Source organism: Gasterosteus aculeatus, chromosome 4, assembly GCF_964276395.1.
Source record: "Gasterosteus aculeatus chromosome 4, fGasAcu3.hap1.1, whole genome shotgun sequence".
NCBI classification, from domain to species: Eukaryota; Metazoa; Chordata; class Actinopteri; order Perciformes; family Gasterosteidae; genus Gasterosteus; species Gasterosteus aculeatus.
Genome location: NC_135691.1, coordinates 25296937 through 25319163, shown reverse-complemented (window position 1 = coordinate 25319163; position 22227 = coordinate 25296937). Strand labels below are relative to the sequence as shown.

Below are 22227 nucleotides of genomic sequence, written 5' to 3'. Positions count from 1 at the left end.
AGGGGCTGGGCGAGACCAAAGCAAAGAAACAAGCAAAAAGGGTGAACACTTCCCTAACTGACCTAATTCCCCCCCTTTACTCTACCTCGGGCACGGATGAGGCCCGCTAACCAAAAGTACAGGGAGTGGTCCGCCCAGGTCTTGCCTAGTGTATCTAGACAGGCAGTCAGCTACGGGTGGTGTATACCCATGGGTCTCTTCCCTAACAATACCCCCCCCCCTGCAACACAGGAAGAAAAATGTTTAACTCAAATAACAAACAGTATACAAAACAAATGTAACATACACACTAACCCAAAGAGCCCACGCTCTGGGACTACCTTTTAACAAACAAACTCTCTCTCTCTCTCTCTGAACAAGATACTCACAAACCCCAACGACGGAACCCCAACGACCATGAGAGAGGACACCAGCGAGCCACCAGAAGGGCTCTGCCATCAGAGCTGCAGAATCCCCCCCTCAAAGATCTACAATGACAGGTCTTTATAGACCTGCACCAGCTGCATCCAATAATGAAGGGGAGGAGTCCAGGTCGGTCGTATCCAATCGGCTGCACCTTGGGTGAAGGCTACCCTTGCCTGCAGATTGCCTGCAGATTTCCTGTACATGGAGAGACAGGACACAAACCAACACAAACACCCCCAAAAGGTAACACGCCCCCCCCAAAAAAAGGTGCAAAACTATCCAGGATTGCACCATCCATTCTATCACAGTAAAACATACTACAAACACCAAAACAACACTAGTGTGCACGAGACAACGCATCTGCAACAATGTTGTCCGATCCCTTTTTATATTTGATGCACAAGTTGTAACTCTGCACAATTAGCGCCCACCTTATGAGCCGGCGGTTCTGATTGTACATCCTGTGGAGAAAAATTAGCGGATTGTGGTCAGTAAACACCACCACAGGGACAACACTAGACCCGACGTACACTTCGAAAAATTGAAGGGCTAATAACAAAGCCAATGTCTCCTGCTCGATGGTGGAGTACCTTGTCTGACAGTCACTGAATTTTTTTGAAAAGAAACAAACGGGTCTATCGATCCCTTCACCGTCCTCCTGTAAGAGGACGGCGCCTGCGCCCACGGCGCTAGCGTCAACCTCCATTTTAAAAGGTTTGCTAAAATCAGGGGCTGCAAGCACCGGGGCAGTACACAGGAGTAGCTTCGCGGAATTGAACGAATGCTCACATTCCGGAGACCACTTAAACGGAACCTTGGGTGACAAAAGCGAAGACAGGGGGGCTACCACCGTCGAAAAGTTTTTGCAAAACGTACGGTAATAACCCACCATACCTAGGAAACGGCGAAGCTCACGGCGCGTAACAGGGGCAGGGAAACTAGCTATGGCTTCCACCTTGCTAGCTAACAACCGAACCTGCCCATGTCCCACCTGTTTTCCAAGGTATGTAACTGTAGCTTTTCCGAACTCGCACTTTGCCAGGTTTAACGTCAGGGATGCTTTTTCTAAACGTTCAAACACCATGTCTAGCGTAGCGATATGGTCGGCCCAAGTTGACAAATATATTACGACGTCGTCGATATATGCGGTACAGTTAGGAACATCGGCAAACACAGTATTTACTAGGCGTTGGAACGTAGCGGGGGCATTGCACATGCCAAAAGGCATTACGGTATATTGCACGAAATTGTCAGGGGTCACAAACGCAGAAATCTCCGAGGCACGAGGGGTTAGAGGCACTTGCCAATACCCTTCCAACAGGTCTAACTTCGCGACAAACACCGCGGAGCCGATGCTGTCGATGCAATCTTCTATTCGAGGTAACGGATAAGAGTCTGGTGCAGTAACACCATTAACTCGCCGATAGTCTGTGCACAACCGGGATGTGCCGTCTGGTTTTGGGACTAGGATACAAGGTGAACTCCAAGCACTGTTACTGGCTTTGGCCATGTTGTTTTTTAACAAGTACTCAATCTCACCTTTCATCTTCTCCCTCTTAAACGCATTTACCCGGTACGGGTGTTGACGGATGGGGGTCGCGTTTCCTACATCAACATCGTGTGTCAAAACCGTGGTACATCCAGGTACGTCATGAAACAAGGTGAGGTAGGAGTTAATCAAGGACACAAGCTCTTGAGACTGCTCACATTCCAAATGTTTCAAAAGGGATGGTAACTTTCCCAACATTTCTGTATTACCCATACATTCACCCGGTTTCACTGCATGTCTCAACTCCAGACCGTCCTCCGGGTCATCCTCCAGGTACGCCCCCGCCTGCAGCGCAACAGTGGCCACTGAAGAGACAGCGGGCTGGATGGGCTTATTGGAGAGAGTGTTAGAAGGACCTCGTGTACGGTATGCTTTCAACATGTTAATGTGACATGTCCGTAACGAACGCCTACGGTCTGGGGTCTTTATTACATAGTTAGTATCGCTGAGCTTACTATCAATCACATATGGACCTAAGAAACGGGCTGAGAGAGACGACCCTGGAACGGGCAACAATGCTAGAACTAGCTCTCCCGGCACAAACGAACGCTCAACCGCCCCCTGATCATAACGCATTTTCATACGCTTCTCTGCAGTCGAGAGGGACTCTTTAGCTATTGCGCAGGCTGCATGTAGCCTCTCCCTCATCTGGCTAACGAAGTCCATCACATTCTTAGGGGCACTGACAGACGTGGGGGACAAAACGTTTTCCTTCAGAACCTTCAACGGTCCTCTTAGTGTATGTCCAAACACTAAATCAGCAGGGCTAAAACCTAACGACTCTTGCACTGTTTCCCTACTAGCAAACAACACAAATGGCACTCCCTCATCCCAATTTGGATTATCCATACAGTATTTTCGGAGCATCAATTTGAGGGTCTGGTGCCACCGCTCGAGTGCTCCCTGGCTTTCCGGATGATACGCACTCGAGACCTGGTGAGTAATACCCAATTCTTTTAGAGAGGTTACAAACAGTTTTGACATAAAATTTGAACCTTGATCTGACTGAAGTACTTTCGGTAAGCCAAATGTAGAGAAAAACTTGATCAGGGCCTTAACCACAGTCTTGGCTGTGATGGTACGGAGGGGAATAGCCTCTGGATACCGAGTAGCACTACACATCACTGTTAAAAGGTATTGGTTACCACTTCGCGTTCTTGGTAAAGGACCCACACAATCCACGATTACCCGTTCGAACGGTTCTCCCAGCACAGGAATCGGATGCAGTGGCGCCCGAGGGATGACCTGGTTCGCTTTTCCTGTTAGTTGGCATCCATGACAGGTATTACAAAATTCCACAACATCTGACTTTAGACCTGGCCAGAAAAAGTGGCGAAGGACTCTGTCGTAAGTCTTTGTTATTCCTAGGTGCCCAGCCCAAGCAGGGTCATGTGCTAGGGATAACACTTGCTGTCTGAATGGTTTAGGGACGACCACCTGCTTGACAACCCCTAAACCCCGAACGTTACCCTGCGCTGCCCACCTGCGCATAAGAACGCCAGCCTCCATGAAGTAAGACACCTCTTTTGTGTTTGCTTCCTCAGAAATCACTACACAATCAAAACATTTCTTCAGACTAACGTCTTCCTTCTGAGCCTTAATCATACTCTGTGAGGTTATCGATGACAATATATTGTAAAATTGGAATTCACTTCCACTCTTACCTATTGCAGTTTTCATTGAAGTGGAAATACTGGACTGGGCTGGCTCCACGTTCACACGCTCAAGAATCGAGTCTGACAGGTCCACCTCGTCTCCCAACCTACGAGACTGGGCCCGTGTAAGCACACAAGCTGGGAACACATGAGGGTAAGCCTGTACTAAAATGTCGTCCGTAGGTTCCAGGGTAGGTGTGTCCACCACCTCTAACATGGGTGTTACATGGCCACCGGCAATGTCATTCCCAAGCAGAAATGTGACTCCCTCCACCGGCAGAGTTGGTACCACGCCAACACGAAAACGTCCCGACACTAGTTTGGACTTTAACCAGACCCAATGCAGTGGTACAGACATGGGGGTTGCTCCGAGTCCTTGTAGAAGGACGTTTGACCCACAGTATGACCCATGGGACCAGGGCAGGCTGTCTGCTAGTACTAAAGACTGCGCTGCCCCCGTGTCACGCAGTATGGTGACGCTCATTTGGCCAACTGGTTCCCCTGTAAGGGACACATTCCCACCTGACACAAACGGAGCATACACCTGATCTGGCTTCTCCCCACCCTCGTTTGTATTATTGCTGTTTGTCTGAGACATGGAATGTATTAAGTTTATGCTTTTCGATCGCACCGGTGACGGTGCTTTCTTGTTTCTCAGAACCGGACACACCGCTACGAGGTGACCGGGACGATGACAATAAAAACACTCACGTGTCTCCTGTGCAGATCTGGGGCCTGTTTCAGAAAGGAGGTTAAGTGAAAACTCTGAGTATGTTAACCCTGAAATGAGGGAAACTCTGAGTTTTCTGTTTCAGAATGGGAGGTATGTTAAACCTGAGAAAGCAGAGTACGTCAAGCCTGTTTCAGAAAGAGAGGTAACTTATACTCAGAGTCAGTTACCATGGCAACTTACTCTGTGAACCTAACCTGGTCGGGAGCAGGTTTTCTTCGGGAAACCCAGAGTTTATTTTGTCTCCTCCCCTTTTTTAAAGAGGAAGTGGTATTTAATCACCTCATTCATTCTTTCGGTATTCATTCATTGCGCACATTTCAGTCACGCAGAGCGCATCAAATCAAGTGAATGAAATGGCATGTCCTTTTATGGACGATCCTGTGGATGAAGAGGCTGCATTAATCCGTAGGGAGTTGCATTTACGTCGGGAGAGGATTTTGAGACCCAGAGTGGATTTTTTGTCATATCCATATTCATTTTTATTTGAGCGGTACCGTTTTTCTTTACAGTCAAGATACATCCATAATCTCATCCATCCTTACATCAGAAACATCAGCCATCGCGGCCGTGCTCTAACATCCGAGCAGATGCTTTGCGTTGCATTACGTTTCTTTGCAAATGGTAGTTTTCTGTATAACATTGGGGATGCAGAACATATCAGTAAGGCTACGGTTTGCAGAGTTGTAAGGAAAGTGTGCCTCGCTCTTAAGCGCTTTCTCCGAATTTTTGTGCTGTTTCCTGGGCACAAACCTGTGAGAGCCATCAAAGAGGAGTTTCACAGGATTGCAGGTCAGTGATGTATAAATCGGTTTAAATGAGGCTAACCTGATAAATGACGTTCAGTTAAGAGCATATTGCTGCGACCCCTGGAAGTAAACTAATAATAGAATTCCTTTTAGGATTTCCGAATGTGGTTGGATGCATTGATGGCACACACATTCCCATCATTGCACCTTCCGAAAATGAAGCGGACTATGTCAACAGGAGGTCCATCCACAGTATTAATGTGCAGGTACACTGAAAGCCTACTGTTTCTAATGGTCAAAGACTACATCACAATACTATAACATGTCTCATTCTTTGCATTGTCAAGATCATATGTGATGCTGCACATCTCATTACAAATGTGGAGGCCAAGTGGCCCGGTTCTGTTCATGACTCACGAATGTATCGTGAGTCAACGCTGAGCAACAGACTGGAAACTGGTAAGTAAATGCATGTATTTCAATGTATGCACTACACAATTACTGGGGAACTTCTATGCAGCTCTAAAGCAATGTGAACTTTCTTACAGGAGAGATTGATGGCTTTCTGCTGGGAGATAGGGGTTACCCATGCCGACCAACACTAATTACCCCTTACCCAGAACCTGAACCAGGCCCCCAGCGCCGCTTCAATGTGGCACACTGCAGGACGAGAGCCCGGGTGGAGATGACCATAGGCCTGTTGAAAGCAAGTTTCCAGTGCCTACGTCACCTCAGGGTAACCCCTGAAAGGGCCTGCGACATTATTGTGGCATGTGTTGTTCTCCATAATATTGCCATAATTAGAGGGGAGCAACACCCTGCCCTACAAATACAAGACCCAGAGGAAGACCCCATCAACCCGGCAGATTTCCAGGAGGGAAGGGTAGTCCGGGATATGATATGCCGAAATGTCTTCACAGATTAATACACATTATATCCACCACCACAACCAACCAACCACAAAATAAAATAAAAATGAATAAACACAAAATCACAGCAATTTATATGGTGTTCTTTATTTCCTAAACATAAAAAAAAAATAGAATTTAATATATTTTCAATACTTAGAATTCACCTGTGACCATGCACTCACCTCTAGCTTTAGTTTCAGAATCTCAATTTCCAGATCTGCCTTTTGGATCTGGCGGTCCAAGTATACAAGTTCTTTGCTGTTTTTTTCTATCTTTTTAATAAGAAGAAGTCTATATAACTCCTTAACTGGCAACTGAAAATACAGTAGATTACAGTTACATCATGTAGTTCTAAAATTCTACAATATTAAACTGTGGCATTTACTGAAAAAAAAAATCACTGAACTGTGTTCATCTGTGCACCAGAAGTTGATGGACCATCCTCTTGCTGTTCTTCCACACTCTGGGGAGAGATAAAAATACCTGTTTATACTTAGATTTAAACTTAGATTCTATAGGCTACTCCACATAAAAAAGGTGAAGAAATGTGAATGTGTAGATTGATAGACACATAATATTAACATTACCTCTGTAGGCATCTCTGTGGCAGCAGAAACTGTTTCTTCATCCCCATCATCCTGTGAAGATGAGCATTTGAGTACACTTTATAACACTATTTGTAATAATTTCTGGTGTATTGAGTAGGCTACTTACAACTGCCTGTGGTTCTGTTGGGACAGGAGGCTCCAAAAGACTAATTTTACCATCAGAATCTGTTGGGACCAACGAAAAACCCACCCCAAAGTAAAATAAATGGAAATATCACAAATAGCCTATATAAAAACACAACACATAGGTAGACCTCTTACATTTTATGAAGGCACTTAAATCTTCTGGAGTGACTGGCTCTGATGAAGTCCCTCCAGGAATTCCCTCAGCCATTGGCCTTCCAGCATTCAGGCTCAGGGCCATCTCCTCTGCATTTGTCAGAGGTGGTGGTGCAGGTCCTCCCCCCGTTTTGCGAGCCTCTGCCTTCTTTCTGTTGGCTGAGTAGTCAAATGAGAATGAACATTTAGACCCATGTCAAAAATGCTGCTGCACTGCTAGACACTGGATGCTATTTAGTTATTTATATGTCAAATGTTTGTAAAGTCAGGTAGACTACAACCATGATATGTTCAAGCCTTACCTGATTGAATTATGTTTTTATATTTCATTTTCAGCTGCTGGCATGTTCTTTTAATGCCTGCAGGATTGCACCTACATGAAAATTAAAATTAGGTTGAATAACACACTGTTCTTCCAGTTTCACTTCTGATATTATAACAGTTGGGCAAGTCACTTATATTACTAACTACAACTGGCTTCTTCAACAGTGTAATTAGATTAATGTAATAATGACCATCTCTAGAAAGTATTGGTCTACTTATTACTAATTACTTTCTAAATCCCATATCAACCTCAACCACTTGAACAATACAAGGAGACAAGAAACTGCACTTTTAATGCTTTCAAATAAACATACAATTGCATGAATTATTCTTGAAAAAATATATCTTTTAAAATTTGATGTTAAATCCACTATTGTTTTATACAGAATTGCTTTATAGTTTATGCAGCATTTAATGCAATTACATCAGATTTTACTTTAAATTACGGAATTAAATTACAGTTTTTAGATTACATAGAAATTAATTACACACAACACTGTATAACAGTAATTCAAATGTAAACTTACGCATTGACTCGAGCAGCTATTTTCTCCCAAGCTAACTCTGTCCTTCGCCGCTGCAGCCGTGTTGCTTTTTTTTTTAAATATATGTTCGTACTCTCCATATGCTTGCATAAGCACATCCAGTTCTGCTGGTGAAAAATATGAAGACCTCTTTTTGTCTGACGCTGTTGCCATGGTGACTCGTAATATCTGCGCTCCATTGATAATGGCTTTTTATAGTTGTGGTGCACGCGCTTAACTCAGTTCAATCAACTCTGAGTTGACCTACTCTAACTCATTTCAGCTGTTCTGTAACCGAAAACTCAGAGTTTCCCATCTCAGGGTAAGTCAACTCAGAGTTCAAGTTTTAACTCAGAGTTGGTTGAACCTCCTTATTGAAACAGGCCCCTGGTCTCACCCAGAGAAACACGGCTGGCATGAGATGCTGTTCTAGGCGTTGTTGGCGGTCGAGCCTCTTGTCGCGGTGCCGTAAACATTTTGTGGGTCAAAGCGTACTCATCCGCTAACACAGCGGCTCGAGACAATGTCGGCACTTTCTGTTCGTTTAAATGCACAACAATTCTGTCAGGTAGATGGTTTTTAAAATCTTCTAAAAGGACCAGCTCCCTTATCTCAGCAAACGTCTTGACCTTGCTAGCCGCACACCAGCGATCGAATAGTGTCTCTTTATCCCTGGCGAACTCTACAAAAGTGCGGGTCTGAGGCTTTTTGTGGTTCCTAAAACGTTGTCTATATGCCTCTGGAACCAACTCGTAGGCCCTTAACACAGTTGCTTTAACTATTTCGTAATCCCCACTCTCTTCTAGAGAGAGAGACGCCACAACCTCCTGGGCTTTGCCAGACAGTTTGCACTGCAGGAGGATGGACCAAACCTCCCGTGGCCAGTGCAACGCCGTAGCCACACGCTCAAATGCTGAAAAGTATGAATCTACTTCAGCCTCCCGGAAAGGCGGCACTACCGCAATATTCTTGCTCACCTCAAACCGACCGAGGTTGGGAGCTAACGGAACCCCAACACCAGCTGCCTGATTCGCACCTCTTTCTCTGCATCTATTTCTTTCTTTCGAAGTTCAAATTGTCTGTCCTTTTCCCTCTCCTCTCGTTCCATCTCTAGGCGAGCCAGCCGGTACTCAAGCCTAGCCGCAGCACTTCTGGACCCAACAGAGGAACGAGGCGAAAGGTCGGCCCTAGGTAAAACCACTGGTGCAGCGGCCCCCAACCCCTGTTCATCACCCAGCAGTGCACCCACAGTCTTTTCATCCCCAGACTCTTCACCTGAGGCCTCACTGCCCTCGTCCATCCCCTCACAAACCCCCTGGTGAACCAACCCTTTTTTTAGCAACTCTAACATCTCTGCCTTGAGGGCCTGCCTTGGGAGGGAGATTTTATAATGATCGGCGACGGCGAATAACTCTGACCTGCGCATCCCTCCCAGCTGGTCAAGGGATGGAGCTGCTAGAAAAACAGCCAGTGCTGGAGCAGCCATTCTAGTAGGTACACACGCCACCGCCACTACTACAAACCAAACTAGCAACTTGTTGCTGAAATCACACTACAACACCACACCTTCGCACCAGCACCCACCAGGACCTCGTGCTCACAGGGAAGTCGGGAGATTGACGATCCCGGACGAGCCCCCACTTGTTACGTCTCCCTTAGTCTAGGTGTAAGGGAGCGCAACCCCCGCAAACATGAGCCCTGATGAACGCGGCGACCAGAGGTATGGGGTCGTGGTGTGAGTGACGACTACTGACACAGGCAAACGGTGTAAACAAAATAGGAGGTTTACTCTCTCCTTAAAAAGGAAAAACCAAACAAATGTTCAGGGGAAAAGGGGCTGGGCGAGACCAAAGCAAAGAAACAAGCAAAAAGGGTGAACACTTCCCTAACTGACCTAATTCCCCCCCTTTACTCTACCTCGGGCACGGATGAGGCCCGCTAACCAAAAGTACAGGGAGTGGTCCGCCCAGGTCTTGCCTAGTGTATCTAGACAGGCAGTCAGCTACGGGTGGTGTATACCCATGGGTCTCTTCCCTAACAATATCCCCCCCCCCCCTGCAACACAGGAAGAAAAAAGTTTAACTCAAATAACAAACAGTATACAAAACAAATGTAACATACACACTAACCCAAAGAGCCCACGCTCTGGGACTACCTTTTAACAAACAAACTCTCTCTCTGAACAAGATACTCACAAACCCCAACGACGGAAATAAACACAGAACCATGAGAGAGGACACCAGCGAGCCACCAGAAGCGCTCTGCCATCAGAGCTGCAGAACCCCCCCTCAAAGATCTACAATGACAGGTCTTTATAGACCTGCACCAGCTGCATCCAATAATGAAGGGGAGGAGTCCAGGTCGGTCGTATCCAATCGGCTGCACCTTGGGTGAAGGGTAGCCATCTTGCCTGCAGATTTCCTGTACATGGAGAGACAGGACACAAACCAACACAAACACCCCCAAAACGTAACAATATAACAACAATAAACTACTGTTACTTTTGAATGTAATAACGCAGTAATGGAAAATGAAATCCATAAGTGCTACAACTCCTCAAGGCCATTTACTGTATGTTGACTAAGTGATTGTGACGTCAAATGTTGGTTTGTGGCTGCAGATTTCAAGCCTCGATTTTATGCGCTTAAAATAGGTTTTTGTCCTGAAGAGATTACCAGAGGGCGGATCACTGTGAAGCCTATCCCAGAAAAGGGCATTTATAGACAACCGGACAAAGGCTTCATTTAACGTCTGTGAACTTAAAACACACAATGAAGGAGTTGTAGTTGCAATGGTACGTTCACAGCAAAAGCAAATTATTTACGCGAATAGATTCCATGCAAAGTCAATGCACAGATGCAAATGGTTGCGAAAAATGAATATTTTCCACGAGCGAATGGCATGGGGTGAAGGACGCGAACGAAGCTAATGGAGCGAAGCAAATTAGCTTACATTTTTTGCCAAAGTTGAAATATTTCATATCTCAATCAATATGATATGAGTTAAAAATTTTCAAACTTTGCCCGACGCAATCTTGTGAAAGCCAATCAGCGTTGAGTAGAGTTCTGATATAATTCCTTTCAATCAGACTACTATTTGCAACGAGAGGAGTTCCGCCTGCTGTTTGCTATCAGGAAGAAGCCAGTCCAAGGTACTTCTGCATTGGCTACGCTTGTCACACTAAGAGGTCTCCACCAAGCCAAGTTTCCTTGCAATGCATGAATACACGTAAAAAGTCTGTTACGTTGTAAACGTGTTAATGTTAACCATTTCATTAAACAAACTAGTTCGCTGACTAACTAGTCAAGAATCAGTCTTGACTGATTTATTTGTGCATGAGCGGCACTCTGCAGCAACACTGCAGCTGTGGGGCCTTGCTGTCTCCTGCATGCGCAGTGGAAAACGTATTTCTATTTCTTGTCTTCTTCTGCTTTTACGGTAGTTACAGTGTTTCTCTCTAGGTGTGTGTGTGTGTTTACTAACATATACCCATGCCTACTTATTTACCTCAGAAGATGTCCAATTAATTAACTAAGTAAGTAAGCTTTCTCTAATTAAAGGTTTCAGTGGATTGCACTGCTTATTAGCAAAGTTGACATTTTGAGTTTTTTTCAAAGGTATTAGTTGGCTTAACTTTAAAACATGTTAGTTACAACAAATTTGAAGTTGGGCTTTTTAGAGTGTGCCTGGTGTAGGCGCTTTGAATTCACATCATGTTGCGATTTTATTTTGGGAGTTTGCCATTATTCACTTCCAAGTAAAAACGGCTGTGAATATGCAGTAGTTGCTCATAAAAAGAGACTAATGTAAAACAGCCATAGGTTCATGATCTGCAGATTTGATTTAATACAGCTATTGTTCCTTTAATTTGGCAGGTTTAAACCTTTATGATCTGCCTTTAAATGAGCTGTTGCAGACTGAGCTGCTGGGCCAGTGGGGCCCGCTGGACAACTTTGCTATGTGTAAAAATGACAGAAAAACTAGCTGATATTCCTAACAAGTTCACTGGGTCACTCTGTGAGTTAGCACATGTGTTAACACTTCTTGCCCTGGTGTGTTTTCTCCTGTGAGTGATTGGCTGGATTCGAATCGTCAACAAAATGACCTCCTTTCCTCTATTACCAACCACCGGTCGTCTATACCTCTGTTGAAAACGTTGCATGGTCAAGGAACGATGGTCAGGAGAATCCGTCAGGATTTAGGAAAAGTCAACCGCGGGGTTTAAGGAATCCGACCTCGCTTTTGCTAAGTTACGTAGTCATGATGTGACGGGAGACACGTGTTAGTGACGTTAGTCGGCAGCGGTGAAACTACAATTTTTCCGAAGATGGACTACAAAGAAGCGCAGCTTAGATGATGTCGTCCACGTGTTGTTACAGTGCTGAGTAATGCAGATGACATAAAACAGCCAGGTTCAAAGTATTACTTTACTAACAGGGTTGCTATATAAATGAGTTATGCCAACGATTACCCAGATGATCTGCGTTTCTCCGTTATGATTGTTATTTCTCGTGTCGATTGATACGTCACTGTTTAAATATTGCCGCCACAAGGAATTGTAGGACAGAAGTAGCTCCTTTCCTTTCATAAAGGATGGATCCAGTCGTTCCCATGCTAAAGGAGCTAAGTAGGGGGCATCGAAGCTCCTTTCCTTAGCATTAGATAATTCAAACAGCATTCATTTCAGCCACTTGTTACACTACAAATTTGACAATTCAAATCCTGCCATTGTCTGCCGTGTCCCTGATTGTTTCCTCCTGTGTCCAATCACCAGCACCTTTCTAGTTTATTTGAACAGTGTGTGTCCTTTGTTTTCATGTGGGTTCATTGTCTTTATCAGAGTTTTTGGTTTGTTTTTTATTATGTTCCCCGTTTGCCTATGGGCATTTAGATTTTGTTAAATATAGTTGATTTGATTGAGTCCACCCTTTCTCCTGTCCCTGAACAAAACCGTGGCAGTGCCTGTGCCTTCACATTGTCAAAAATTCGTCATTTTATTTAGTTGATAACATTATATTTAATACATTTTATCTATTTAATAGTCATCATTCATTGAGAAAAAGTAACGTGAGTATGAATGTGTGCACTGGTTTGGATGGTCAACATTGAGCAACAGTGGGAATTAACTGCAGAGCATCCAAGAGGGGATTAACATCACAACATAGCCATCATTGTTGTTGTTGTCATAATATCATTATTATTGTAGTTTACAAACCTTGTGTTGCATAGCTATTACTATTACTACTATTACTCAATTTTGGTTTGGGTCAGACCACACCAATAAACACCATATACATTTTATTTTGAAAACCTTTTGAACGCCCTTCAAAAAGAGACAACCAGACAGCAGACGATGGAGAGGGAAGAAAAATAGGCCGCAAGAGCATGAAGTGAGAGGATGGAGTAAAAAATCACACAGACAGCAGCAAATGATGGAGGGCTGAATAACACACATTACATTTACTTACAGTAAATATATTGATTGCTAGTTTTATTAGAATTGAAATTCTCGAGGTTCCAGCCCCCGTCAAAGCCTCCATCCCAGAAGCCGCTGTAAACTTGTCGAGTTACTTCTTGGGAGTAGTCGATCAGGCTATGGTCAAATGCAGACGAGAATGACCTTGAATATACACTGATGGCTTCAACCAGACGAGAACAGGAAAACAGCTAAGAAACACCACAGAGAACACCTGAGCCCTGTAAAACTGATATTTCACCAGGCAGAAACACGGCTGAACTGCTGCACTTTTGCTCCGCCTTGAAGATAAAATGTTAAACCAAAGCAAATGCTTTGTTTTCAGATATTGATCAAGATCAGCTCTGAAAAAATCAGAGAAATGTTCTCACATGAAGGGAAACTCGTAATTCAATGTGTCTTTAAGGTCCTAGTCGAGTAATAATACGTATTTAGGTCATTGCTAATGCAGTTTATGCAAACTGTGTTTCTTTACATTTTATCCTTTAGTTACTCGATTGAGGCTAATTGGACTTCTACAATCCTAGAAATCCTACTTGCAAAGACAAACCCATAAAAGGACATCTCCATCGGCATTTGAAATAAAGTGTTGCAGGCAGCCCCAATACTTTGGAATGACTCATTATTTTTGCTGGTCTGTTTTCTCTGAGTTGAATGCTTTTTTTAATGGGTTTTTGGTTAGGTGCCTGGAAATTACATTACATTACAGGTCATTTAGCTGACGCTTTTATCCAAAGCGACTTTTTAGATTTTTGCCCAGGGAGCAATTAGGGGTTAGGTGTCTTGCTCGGGGACACTTCAACATGGGACATGGGGCTCAAACCGCCAACCTTGCGGTTCCCGGCGCACCCTCTCTACCCATGCACCACCGTCGACCCCAAAGAAATATGTTCTTTATCTACCACAAGCGGAGGAAATTTGAATGTTCTGTTCTACAATATATAAAACATAAATATCCCTCTTTTGAATTTTGAAAAAATGTAGTTGGTTTAGTTTTTTACTTAAGGCCATTGCATTTACGCTTCAAACATCATAAAAGTGTTGTTCATCTAGGAGGATTATCTTCTTGAACCAAGCACGTTAGTATAAATCCAAAAAAAGCTGATATGCAAAAGGTTCTGAAGTGAAATTTTGAAGTAAATTTCATGCAGCATTAAAATCCTACTTATTCCGTAATATTATTGTTATCACACAAGAAAGCGGCTCAGCTGGAGTCTTACTGACCTGCGGATCACTTGCTAGGCTAGCCGGCAAACTATTAAGCCGGTAAAGTGCAATACACAGTTTTTTTTTTGAAAAGGCGATAAAGGGGTGAAGTGAAGTGAATGATGCCAGCTTCAAAAACCTTTTCCTTTTTGAAGTTCCTGGCCAACTATCCTTCACAACTACACTTGTGCTACAGGTAAGCCGCTCTGGCTGAGTGTTTTGATTGTTTCCTCAAAGGGTTTATGCCTCATCAACAGAGCAGGCGGAGCGCTCAGCGGTCCCGGTTTACAGATCGAGAGGCGATAACATTCAGCTCAAATCTACTGAGCAGTCTCAAGGGTTATTGGGAAGAAGAAAAGTGGAAGAGGATTGTGAGAATGTCCAAGCTTGAACACGTGCGAGTGCCTGTGTGTGCGGAAGAGTAATCCAAGTTGTGTTTTGGCAAGGCGCTGGTGGAGTTTCAACTGAGCAAAAAAAAAAAAATAACGGCTATGTTATGACGTTTTGTAAACGTTATCCATCAATGATACGGTACAAGTATCTACGTTGTAAATTAAGCTCCTAAACCGTGAAATGTCAAACAACGGTAGCAGGCCACGGATTAAGTGGTTGCACTGAGTTGGGTGTTGAGCTCATCTTTAATTCATTGTCGCTGGTCTTTTGATTTCTACTATTATCAAAAGGAAATAATCATCCACAAAAGACGTACAAAAATAAAAAATAAAAAGAATAAAAAAGAAGGATAGTGGTGAGTATGAGTTGGCCAGATACAAATTAAGTGTCCAAAATGTGGTTAAAAGGTCATGATATAGAAAACAACAGAATGTCCTGTACTGTACTGATGCTAATGTTAAAAAGCAGATAACAGCTTTCATTTGCAGTCGTGTGTCTAATTACCTGTCATATTTAAATGAATGTTGACCAGCTAGTATCGATCAACTCTTTCTGTTTGTTATGGGTAATTTGTCAGCAAAGTCTGTCTATACACAACATTGGCATTATACTTCACTTGGTGTCTTGTGTCTGGCCACCTTGCAAACGCAATTCCAACTTTATCATGTCAACAATTAGCCACTTTAGTTTCACAAGTGATTGTCGCATTTTACATTATCAATTTTATTTTTTAAGGATTCCACATGTAAATGAAGAAGCTATTGCTGTATTGTTTTATCAAAGACAGCTGAACCTGGACGTTCACAGGACGTAAATTACAACGAAGATATCATTTTGGGGCTTTTTAGGGCAGCATAAAATCATGTAGTTTTTGTAGGACATAGATGAGGTGAAATCCACGCACTAACGGCACACAGTACTGCCAATAAGTGTGTCTGGGTCCTTCAGGAAGCTCTACTGTGTCGACCGAGACAATATCCGCAGTGGCTTTCACTGATTAAACACTAGGAAGAGAGAGAGGGAGATAGAAAGGAGGGTAAGGATGATATAATTCAATGCACAATGCCTCATCTCTTTTAATCACTGATGAGGACCAGCATTACAGCTTTGCGTGTGTGTGTGTGTGTGTGTGTGTGTGTGTGTGTGTGTGTGTCTGTGTGTGAGTGTGTGGGGGTGGATTCAAGGTCGCCCCCAAAGCTTAAGGTCAAAGATGTTTTGTGATATTTTCCCTCATCCTGGTAACAATCAGACATCAGAATCACACGGTATCAACATAGTATGTAAAACAGGAAGTGGTCACAGTGACATTGGTCCACAGCTTTTGGCTGTGCCATTACAGAAAAACAATCAGCTTTTGTGTAGCCAAACACTGGAAACTCCCCGTCATTCATCTTGAATAGCCTCTGTTGCATTAGCCCAGGGTGACTGTATTTGTAAAGCCACAACCAGGCAGAAATGGGCAAAAATACATCAAAATCTATTTTGGTAGAAAATAAAAAATACTCCTCAAACTAATTATTAAAATACGATACAATATGGTGCTAGAAAATGTTCCAAAATACAACACATGTAGGCATTTTCTCACAATTTGGTATAGCAGGGCATTCAGGTTTGGACACTATAATGTACACAAAGCTCTAGTAAGTGCAACAAAAAGGAAGACCAGCCACAGAATGTCAGTGTAACTAAGCAAAGCCTTTAAAAGACAAGAACTTGATTATGTATATACACATATTTTTCTTTTCTGTTGGCTTGTTAATTATTCATCCGTCACTCCATCATCTTTATGTAACGCCGTCCTCCTGAAGAGAGAGAGACAGGGAGAGTGAGTGAGACAGGGAGGGATGTTTGTGTCCGTGTGGTACGCTAAGAAGATGGGAAGACGATTCATCAACAACGTGAGGCGAGCAAAGAGACACAGGCAGAGGATGATGGTAGGACCTCTTTCATTGACCGTAATGGCTCTGATTGGACCGGGGGGGAGGGGCCTGTAGAGGAACCGACTGTGCTGTTTCTTTCTCCCATTGGACCGCGTCTGGTTTTATCTGTCTCATGGTTCTCATGGTGCTCACATCCCGGACCTGGCTAACGCTACTTAGCAACGCGACTGATGTGTAAAAAATCGGTTTACATGGTGAAGAAATAAATCAATATAACACACAAAAGAAACCTTTGAATTTGTGAATCACCTGAAATAAAATCACGAATTGCCCTGTAAGTCCTTTAAAACATGGAGCTACCAAACCGATGGAGATACCGAACTGAGCCAGGCTGAAACCAGGTCATAGCCTGGCTCGGTCCGGTATCCCCCTACAGGGGGTAGCTCGGTGGAAGACGTTAAACTTTTAACCTTTAAACAAGGAAATTATCATAACTAATGAAAATGAGGGCTATGTAAACTATACAAGCAAAATATAAATGAGAATCAGTTGTACACAGGTAAAGAGCCTGAATAAATCACGGTCTGAACAGAAAAATAACTAAAACTTAAAGGTGAATAATATTACTTGTATTTCAAATAAGCATTTCAAATACAAGTAATATAAATACTCATCATCTCCGCACCTATGGACACAGGTCCCTTAAGGGACAAGAGTGTAGGACTTAGCAACATTTAGGGCAACTGAATAAGTTGGATCCTGTTTGTGGACTTCAGCTCTGCCTTCAACACCATCATCCCGTCTCTGCTGCAGGACAAACTCTCCCAGCTGCACGTGCCGACTCCACCTGCAAGTGGATCACAGACTTCCTGTCTGACAGGAAGCAGCACGTGAAGCTGGGGAAACATGTCTCAGCCTCTCGGACCATCAGCACCGGTTCCCCCCAAGGCTGTGTTCTTTCCCCTCTGCTCTTCTCCCTGTACACCAACAGCTGCATCTCCAGTCACCAGTCCGTCAAGCTCCTGAAGTTTGCGGATGACACCACCCTCATTGGACTGATCTCCGGTGGGGATGAGTCCGCCTACAGGTGGGAAACTGACCATCTGGTGTCGTGGTGCAGCCAGAACAACCTGGAGCTCAACGCTCTAAAGACAGTGGAGATGGTTGTGGATTTCTGGGGAACAGAGCCCCACCCTCCTGCATTACCCTGTGTGACTCCCCCATCACTATTATGGATTCGTAACGTTTCCTGGGCTCCATCATCCCCCAGGACCTCAAGTGGGAGCTGAACATCAGCTCCATCACCAAGAAGGCTCAGCCGAGGTTGTTCTTCCTGAGGCAGCTGAAGAAATTCAACCTGCCAAATACGATGATGGTCCACTTCTACACGGCCATCGTCGAGTCCATCCTCTGCTCCTCCATCACCGTCTGGTACGCTGCAGCTACAGCCAAGGACAAGGGCAGGCTGCAGCGTGTCATCCGCTCTGCAGAGAGGGTGATCGGCTGCAATCTGCCGTCTCTCCAAGACTTGTTTGCTACTAGGACCCTGAAGCGAGCCAAAAAGATCGTAGCCGACCCCTCTTACCCCGGACAAAACCTGTTTGTGCATCTTCCATCTGGCAGGAGGCTGAGGTCCATCAGGACTAAGACCTCCCGCCACACGAACAGTTTCTTCCCGTCGGCAGACGGGCTCATCAACAGAGCCGGTCCCCCACTGACTGACTCTGACATTCTACCGGTCACTTTCTTTCATACTGCACATGTCACTTTAACTGTCATTTTTCACTTGTCACTTTGTCGTCACTCGTCACTTTGTCACTTGTTCGCTAGTGCACTTTATTTTTTAATATTTTTAAACTTTTTAAAAAATTGTAATTTTCAACTTTAACTTTATTCTCTTATTTTATACTAACCCATAGCCTTATTCTACTAACCAATTGCATTAGCATTTCATTTTATATTTATTACTTGTGCACTGCTGTCTTGTTGTCTATTGTTACACTGTCTACTGTCACGCACCAACCGCCAAGTCAAATTCCTTGTATGTATGACATATTTTGGCAATAAATGTTTCCTGATTCCTGATAAGTTTGCAGGTATTTGGTTATAAAATCATGTATTGAAAGAATTGAAATGGGGCCGTAAAGAGTTAAATGTAATCGACATGTGTTGCATTCTTTGTACTATTGTTGGCTCATAAAGGACCCCTCATCTTTAAGTTAGACTTGTTTATAAGACTGAGCCACGCTAACCGATAATTGTTGACAAACTAGTTGATTGAGGTGTTGAGGTTTTTTTTTATCCTGTCTTTAAAAACAAAATCTTATGTCCTGGTAAAAAAAAGAATTAGGCCATAGCGGTAAGTCTTTTGTCTGTATATTTACCATCTCAACACTAACTTCAGTAAGTTTTGACTGCCTATTTTAAACAGAACCAGTAAGGGCAGTTGTAAAGGTTTTACATGAGGCACCTGTGTGTTGCTGGTCACACCCAGGTAATAATGTAAGGGTACTTTGAGGGACGGAGCTGGAAAAAGCTCACTGAGTAAATAATGCTTGATAGGTATCTCTCTGCATTGAGGCCAACACGGCTTTCATGGCGTCACTCATTAAGTTCAGCGGCTTCTTTCAGTAGCGGAAAAAGTTCATTTGGCCGTCAAAGGCAGCCGCTGGAGACACTGTGGGGCATAATAACAGTGCAAAGAAAATAAATTCCGTCAAAGTGTTTTTAAAAAGCACTAGAGATTATCTCTAGCGAAAACACTGTAGAGAACACATCGTGACAGGTGATGAGCCATAAGAAAAACATGCGGATATATGGACGATTCTCAATCACTGCAAGTGAACCTTTTCACATGCAGTTCATGCCATCCATTGTTAATTACCACAACATATTGATCACAATCGATTCGTGATATATTGTTTCTGTATATTAATTCTGTAATTCTGCAGCGCTGTTTAAGTGTGTGTCCGTGGCGGTGTTAATGCTGCAGGGTGACGTTTGACAAATACCAGCACGTTCCACCAAAAGTAAACCAGCTGGACTCCAAAGAACAGAATGTGCACTTTCCTTTGGATGCCAGAACTGTGTGATTTTTCTAATTGACATAATCTGCTAGGACATGCCAAAGACTGTGCACAGGCATGCACACACACACACACACACACACACACACACACACACACACACACACACACACACACACACACACACACACACACACACACACATGCACACTATAATTATACATGAGCAGTTCCTATTGTGGATGCTTATCTTCTCTTCTTTCTTCAGTCTCTTTAGAGTGAGGTAGTGCTCGCCATTAAGGAGGTAAGAGTTAGACCTACAGCCCACAAAGAAGTTATTCTAACTTTAAAGTCATCGTGATCTTTGGAATCCTTTGACACTGTAGCAATTATACACAATAAGTGTATGGAAGTAATATACAGACCTAAAGCCTCTTGGTGGACGTTTCCCCTGGCACTGACATCTGAGAACCATCTCTGCCTGTGAGTAACACAAAGTCAACTACTGACTGTAGAACATCCTGGTAAATATCACAGCTTGTGTACAATGTTTTCCACATAGTGTTAGCTGTCAACACTGTATGTTAATGCTTCTGCCTCCTGCGGGGCTGAGGTGAGGATAGGGATGCTTGATCTTCCTCACCTGAAACTGTTTTGGGATTCAGGGCAAGTGTTGTCTGTCTTCATAGGAAGCATGCCAAATACGTTTTGGAAAAGAAAGTAGAAATCAATGTGATAAATAATCTTTGATACCAACATGACAAATGAATGAACTTTAAAAACATTTACATATTTCACCTGCATTCATTTTGAATAGTTGAATGAAATATTTCAGTATTTTGTCATGACAGAGCAATAGGCTTTCCTCGCTTGACTCTTACATCACAGTCCAAGCCTTTTTTTTTTTATTACGATATCTAACTCAGCTTGCACTAGTCAGTTATATTCATCAACAAGGGTGAGCTAAACACTATCTGGGTGCTGGCTTCAAACCCTGTGACCCCTCTTATATCCTTATGTTACTTCTCGCTCCCTCTGACCCCGCAGCGGGTGAAAACGCCACACTGCCGTGAGAACAAGAGATGGGAAGTCAAGTCGACAATGAAAGCCTGTTTGCTTCTCTCTTCTTTTCTCCTCAAGGTTCCACGTTAACGGTAGAAGCCTCTTTCCTTTTCTCTGCTGTATCACTTTACTCTGTTATCTGAAAAAGTGCACAGCCGTTGCCAGTTTTACCTGCACCAACAGTGCAGCAACTTTATCGACAGCTTCCCCTGAAGGCTTCCTCCTGTGGAGTATTTGATGAGAAATAAAATAATGATGCGGTGAATGTACGTCCACGTCAAGCCCTGTGAGCATAGTTGTCCACTTTTTTGTCCTCTCTTTTAAAATTGTTCTAACTTCTAATTCTAAATGGTTTTATGTACGGTATGTGTTTTTGTTCTATCAAACGATTTATCAATAAATATTTTGGTTTTTGGCGCTTGGGTTATTGTGTAAAGAAAAAACAGTTAACCTCAACCCCGATGGTTTTGGCCATTGGATCATGTTCAATGTTTAACATTACAAGAACACCGCCATAAATGTGAAGAAAAAAATGTACTTGTTGATCTGATTAGAGGTTAGTCAGCCCCCATCAGTTCAATTAAGCAGATGCAGGGGTGGCCCTTCCCCCCCACCCTTTCAATTTGACAATATCGTCTCAGTGTTGAAGCTGGAAATAATCAAATGAAAAATAAAAGAATACAAAGGAAATGATTTAAAGGACCAAAAAGATGGGGTGGAAAAAATGTTGAGCCGAGTGTCCTTTACAAAAACAGCGGTGCATTTCTGCTCGATAACATCAACAGTCTGCCAGCACCAAATCTTTATGACCCTGGCCTCTGCCACGTGAAACGTCCAGCCACAGGCTTTGAAGCTTTTTTTTGTTTAGTTTTTCCCATTACTAGTTTATTTTTCTTTAGAGGCCTCAGTCAAAAAATGCTACATGAGCAACATCATTAAAGGCTTTACTGACACAATAGCCGCCCATCACGCTGTCACGCTCCCCCCCGGGGGGGGAGGGGGGGGGTTAACACCCCGCTCAGCCACACCCTGCGCCCATCCCCAGATGGCCGGCATCACTCACCCTGAGGTGACACACATGCCAACGGGACAAAACGACTGGTGCTACAGGTGCAGCTCTGGCAGAGTCGCTTGGCTGTCACTGTGCGAGACTTACGGACCTTTAAGTCCGTCTGTTCTGGGACATCGTTGGGAAAGCTGTCCTTTTCCTGGGCTCAACAAGAGATGGACATCCTTCGTCCAAAAGGGCACTAACCTACTTAAGATCACCAGGTTCCTCAATAATGTATACTTTTTGATTCCCAGAAATCTCCCGATGCTATTAATGCTTGTTAGTTTTGGGGTTAGAGGTCAAGGCAAGGAGCGACACAATAGCCAGTTAGGAATGCTGTCCTGCACTTTAAACCCTAAGTGTTATAAAAGAAACACATCAGATTGGTGGCTGAAGACA

At 43.6% G+C, this 22227-nt stretch overlaps 1 protein-coding gene and 1 long non-coding RNA gene across 5 annotated transcripts; one reads left to right on the top strand and one right to left on the bottom strand.

The window, feature by feature from the left end:
- Positions 1-662: 662 nt before the first annotated feature.
- LOC144406240 (uncharacterized) lies at positions 663-4269 on the top strand. 3 transcript variants are annotated; one of them, XR_013467442.1, is made up of 4 exons: positions 663-2049; positions 2228-2320; positions 2758-3466; positions 3628-4269. It is a non-coding gene; the product is annotated as an uncharacterized LOC144406240 (long non-coding RNA). The 3 variants fall into 3 exon arrangements; XR_013467441.1 differs by having other exon boundaries at positions 2204-2320; XR_013467440.1 differs by having other exon boundaries at positions 663-2066.
- A 1867-nt stretch (positions 4270-6136) lies between these two features.
- LOC144406239 (uncharacterized) lies at positions 6137-7437 on the bottom strand. 2 transcript variants are annotated; one of them, XM_078101549.1, is made up of 6 exons: positions 7189-7437; positions 6869-7045; positions 6714-6772; positions 6587-6637; positions 6406-6462; positions 6137-6313 (listed from the first exon to the last, which is right to left on the bottom strand). In XM_078101549.1, exons 1-6 carry the CDS (start codon positions 7214-7216, stop codon positions 6146-6148), a joined length of 540 nt encoding a protein of 179 aa, XP_077957675.1. In that variant the 5' UTR covers positions 7217-7437; the 3' UTR covers positions 6137-6145. The 2 variants fall into 2 exon arrangements, with proteins under 2 accessions (XP_077957675.1, XP_077957676.1); XM_078101550.1 differs by having other exon boundaries at positions 6181-6462; positions 7189-7420.
- Between the last annotated feature and the right edge of the window lie 14790 nt (positions 7438-22227).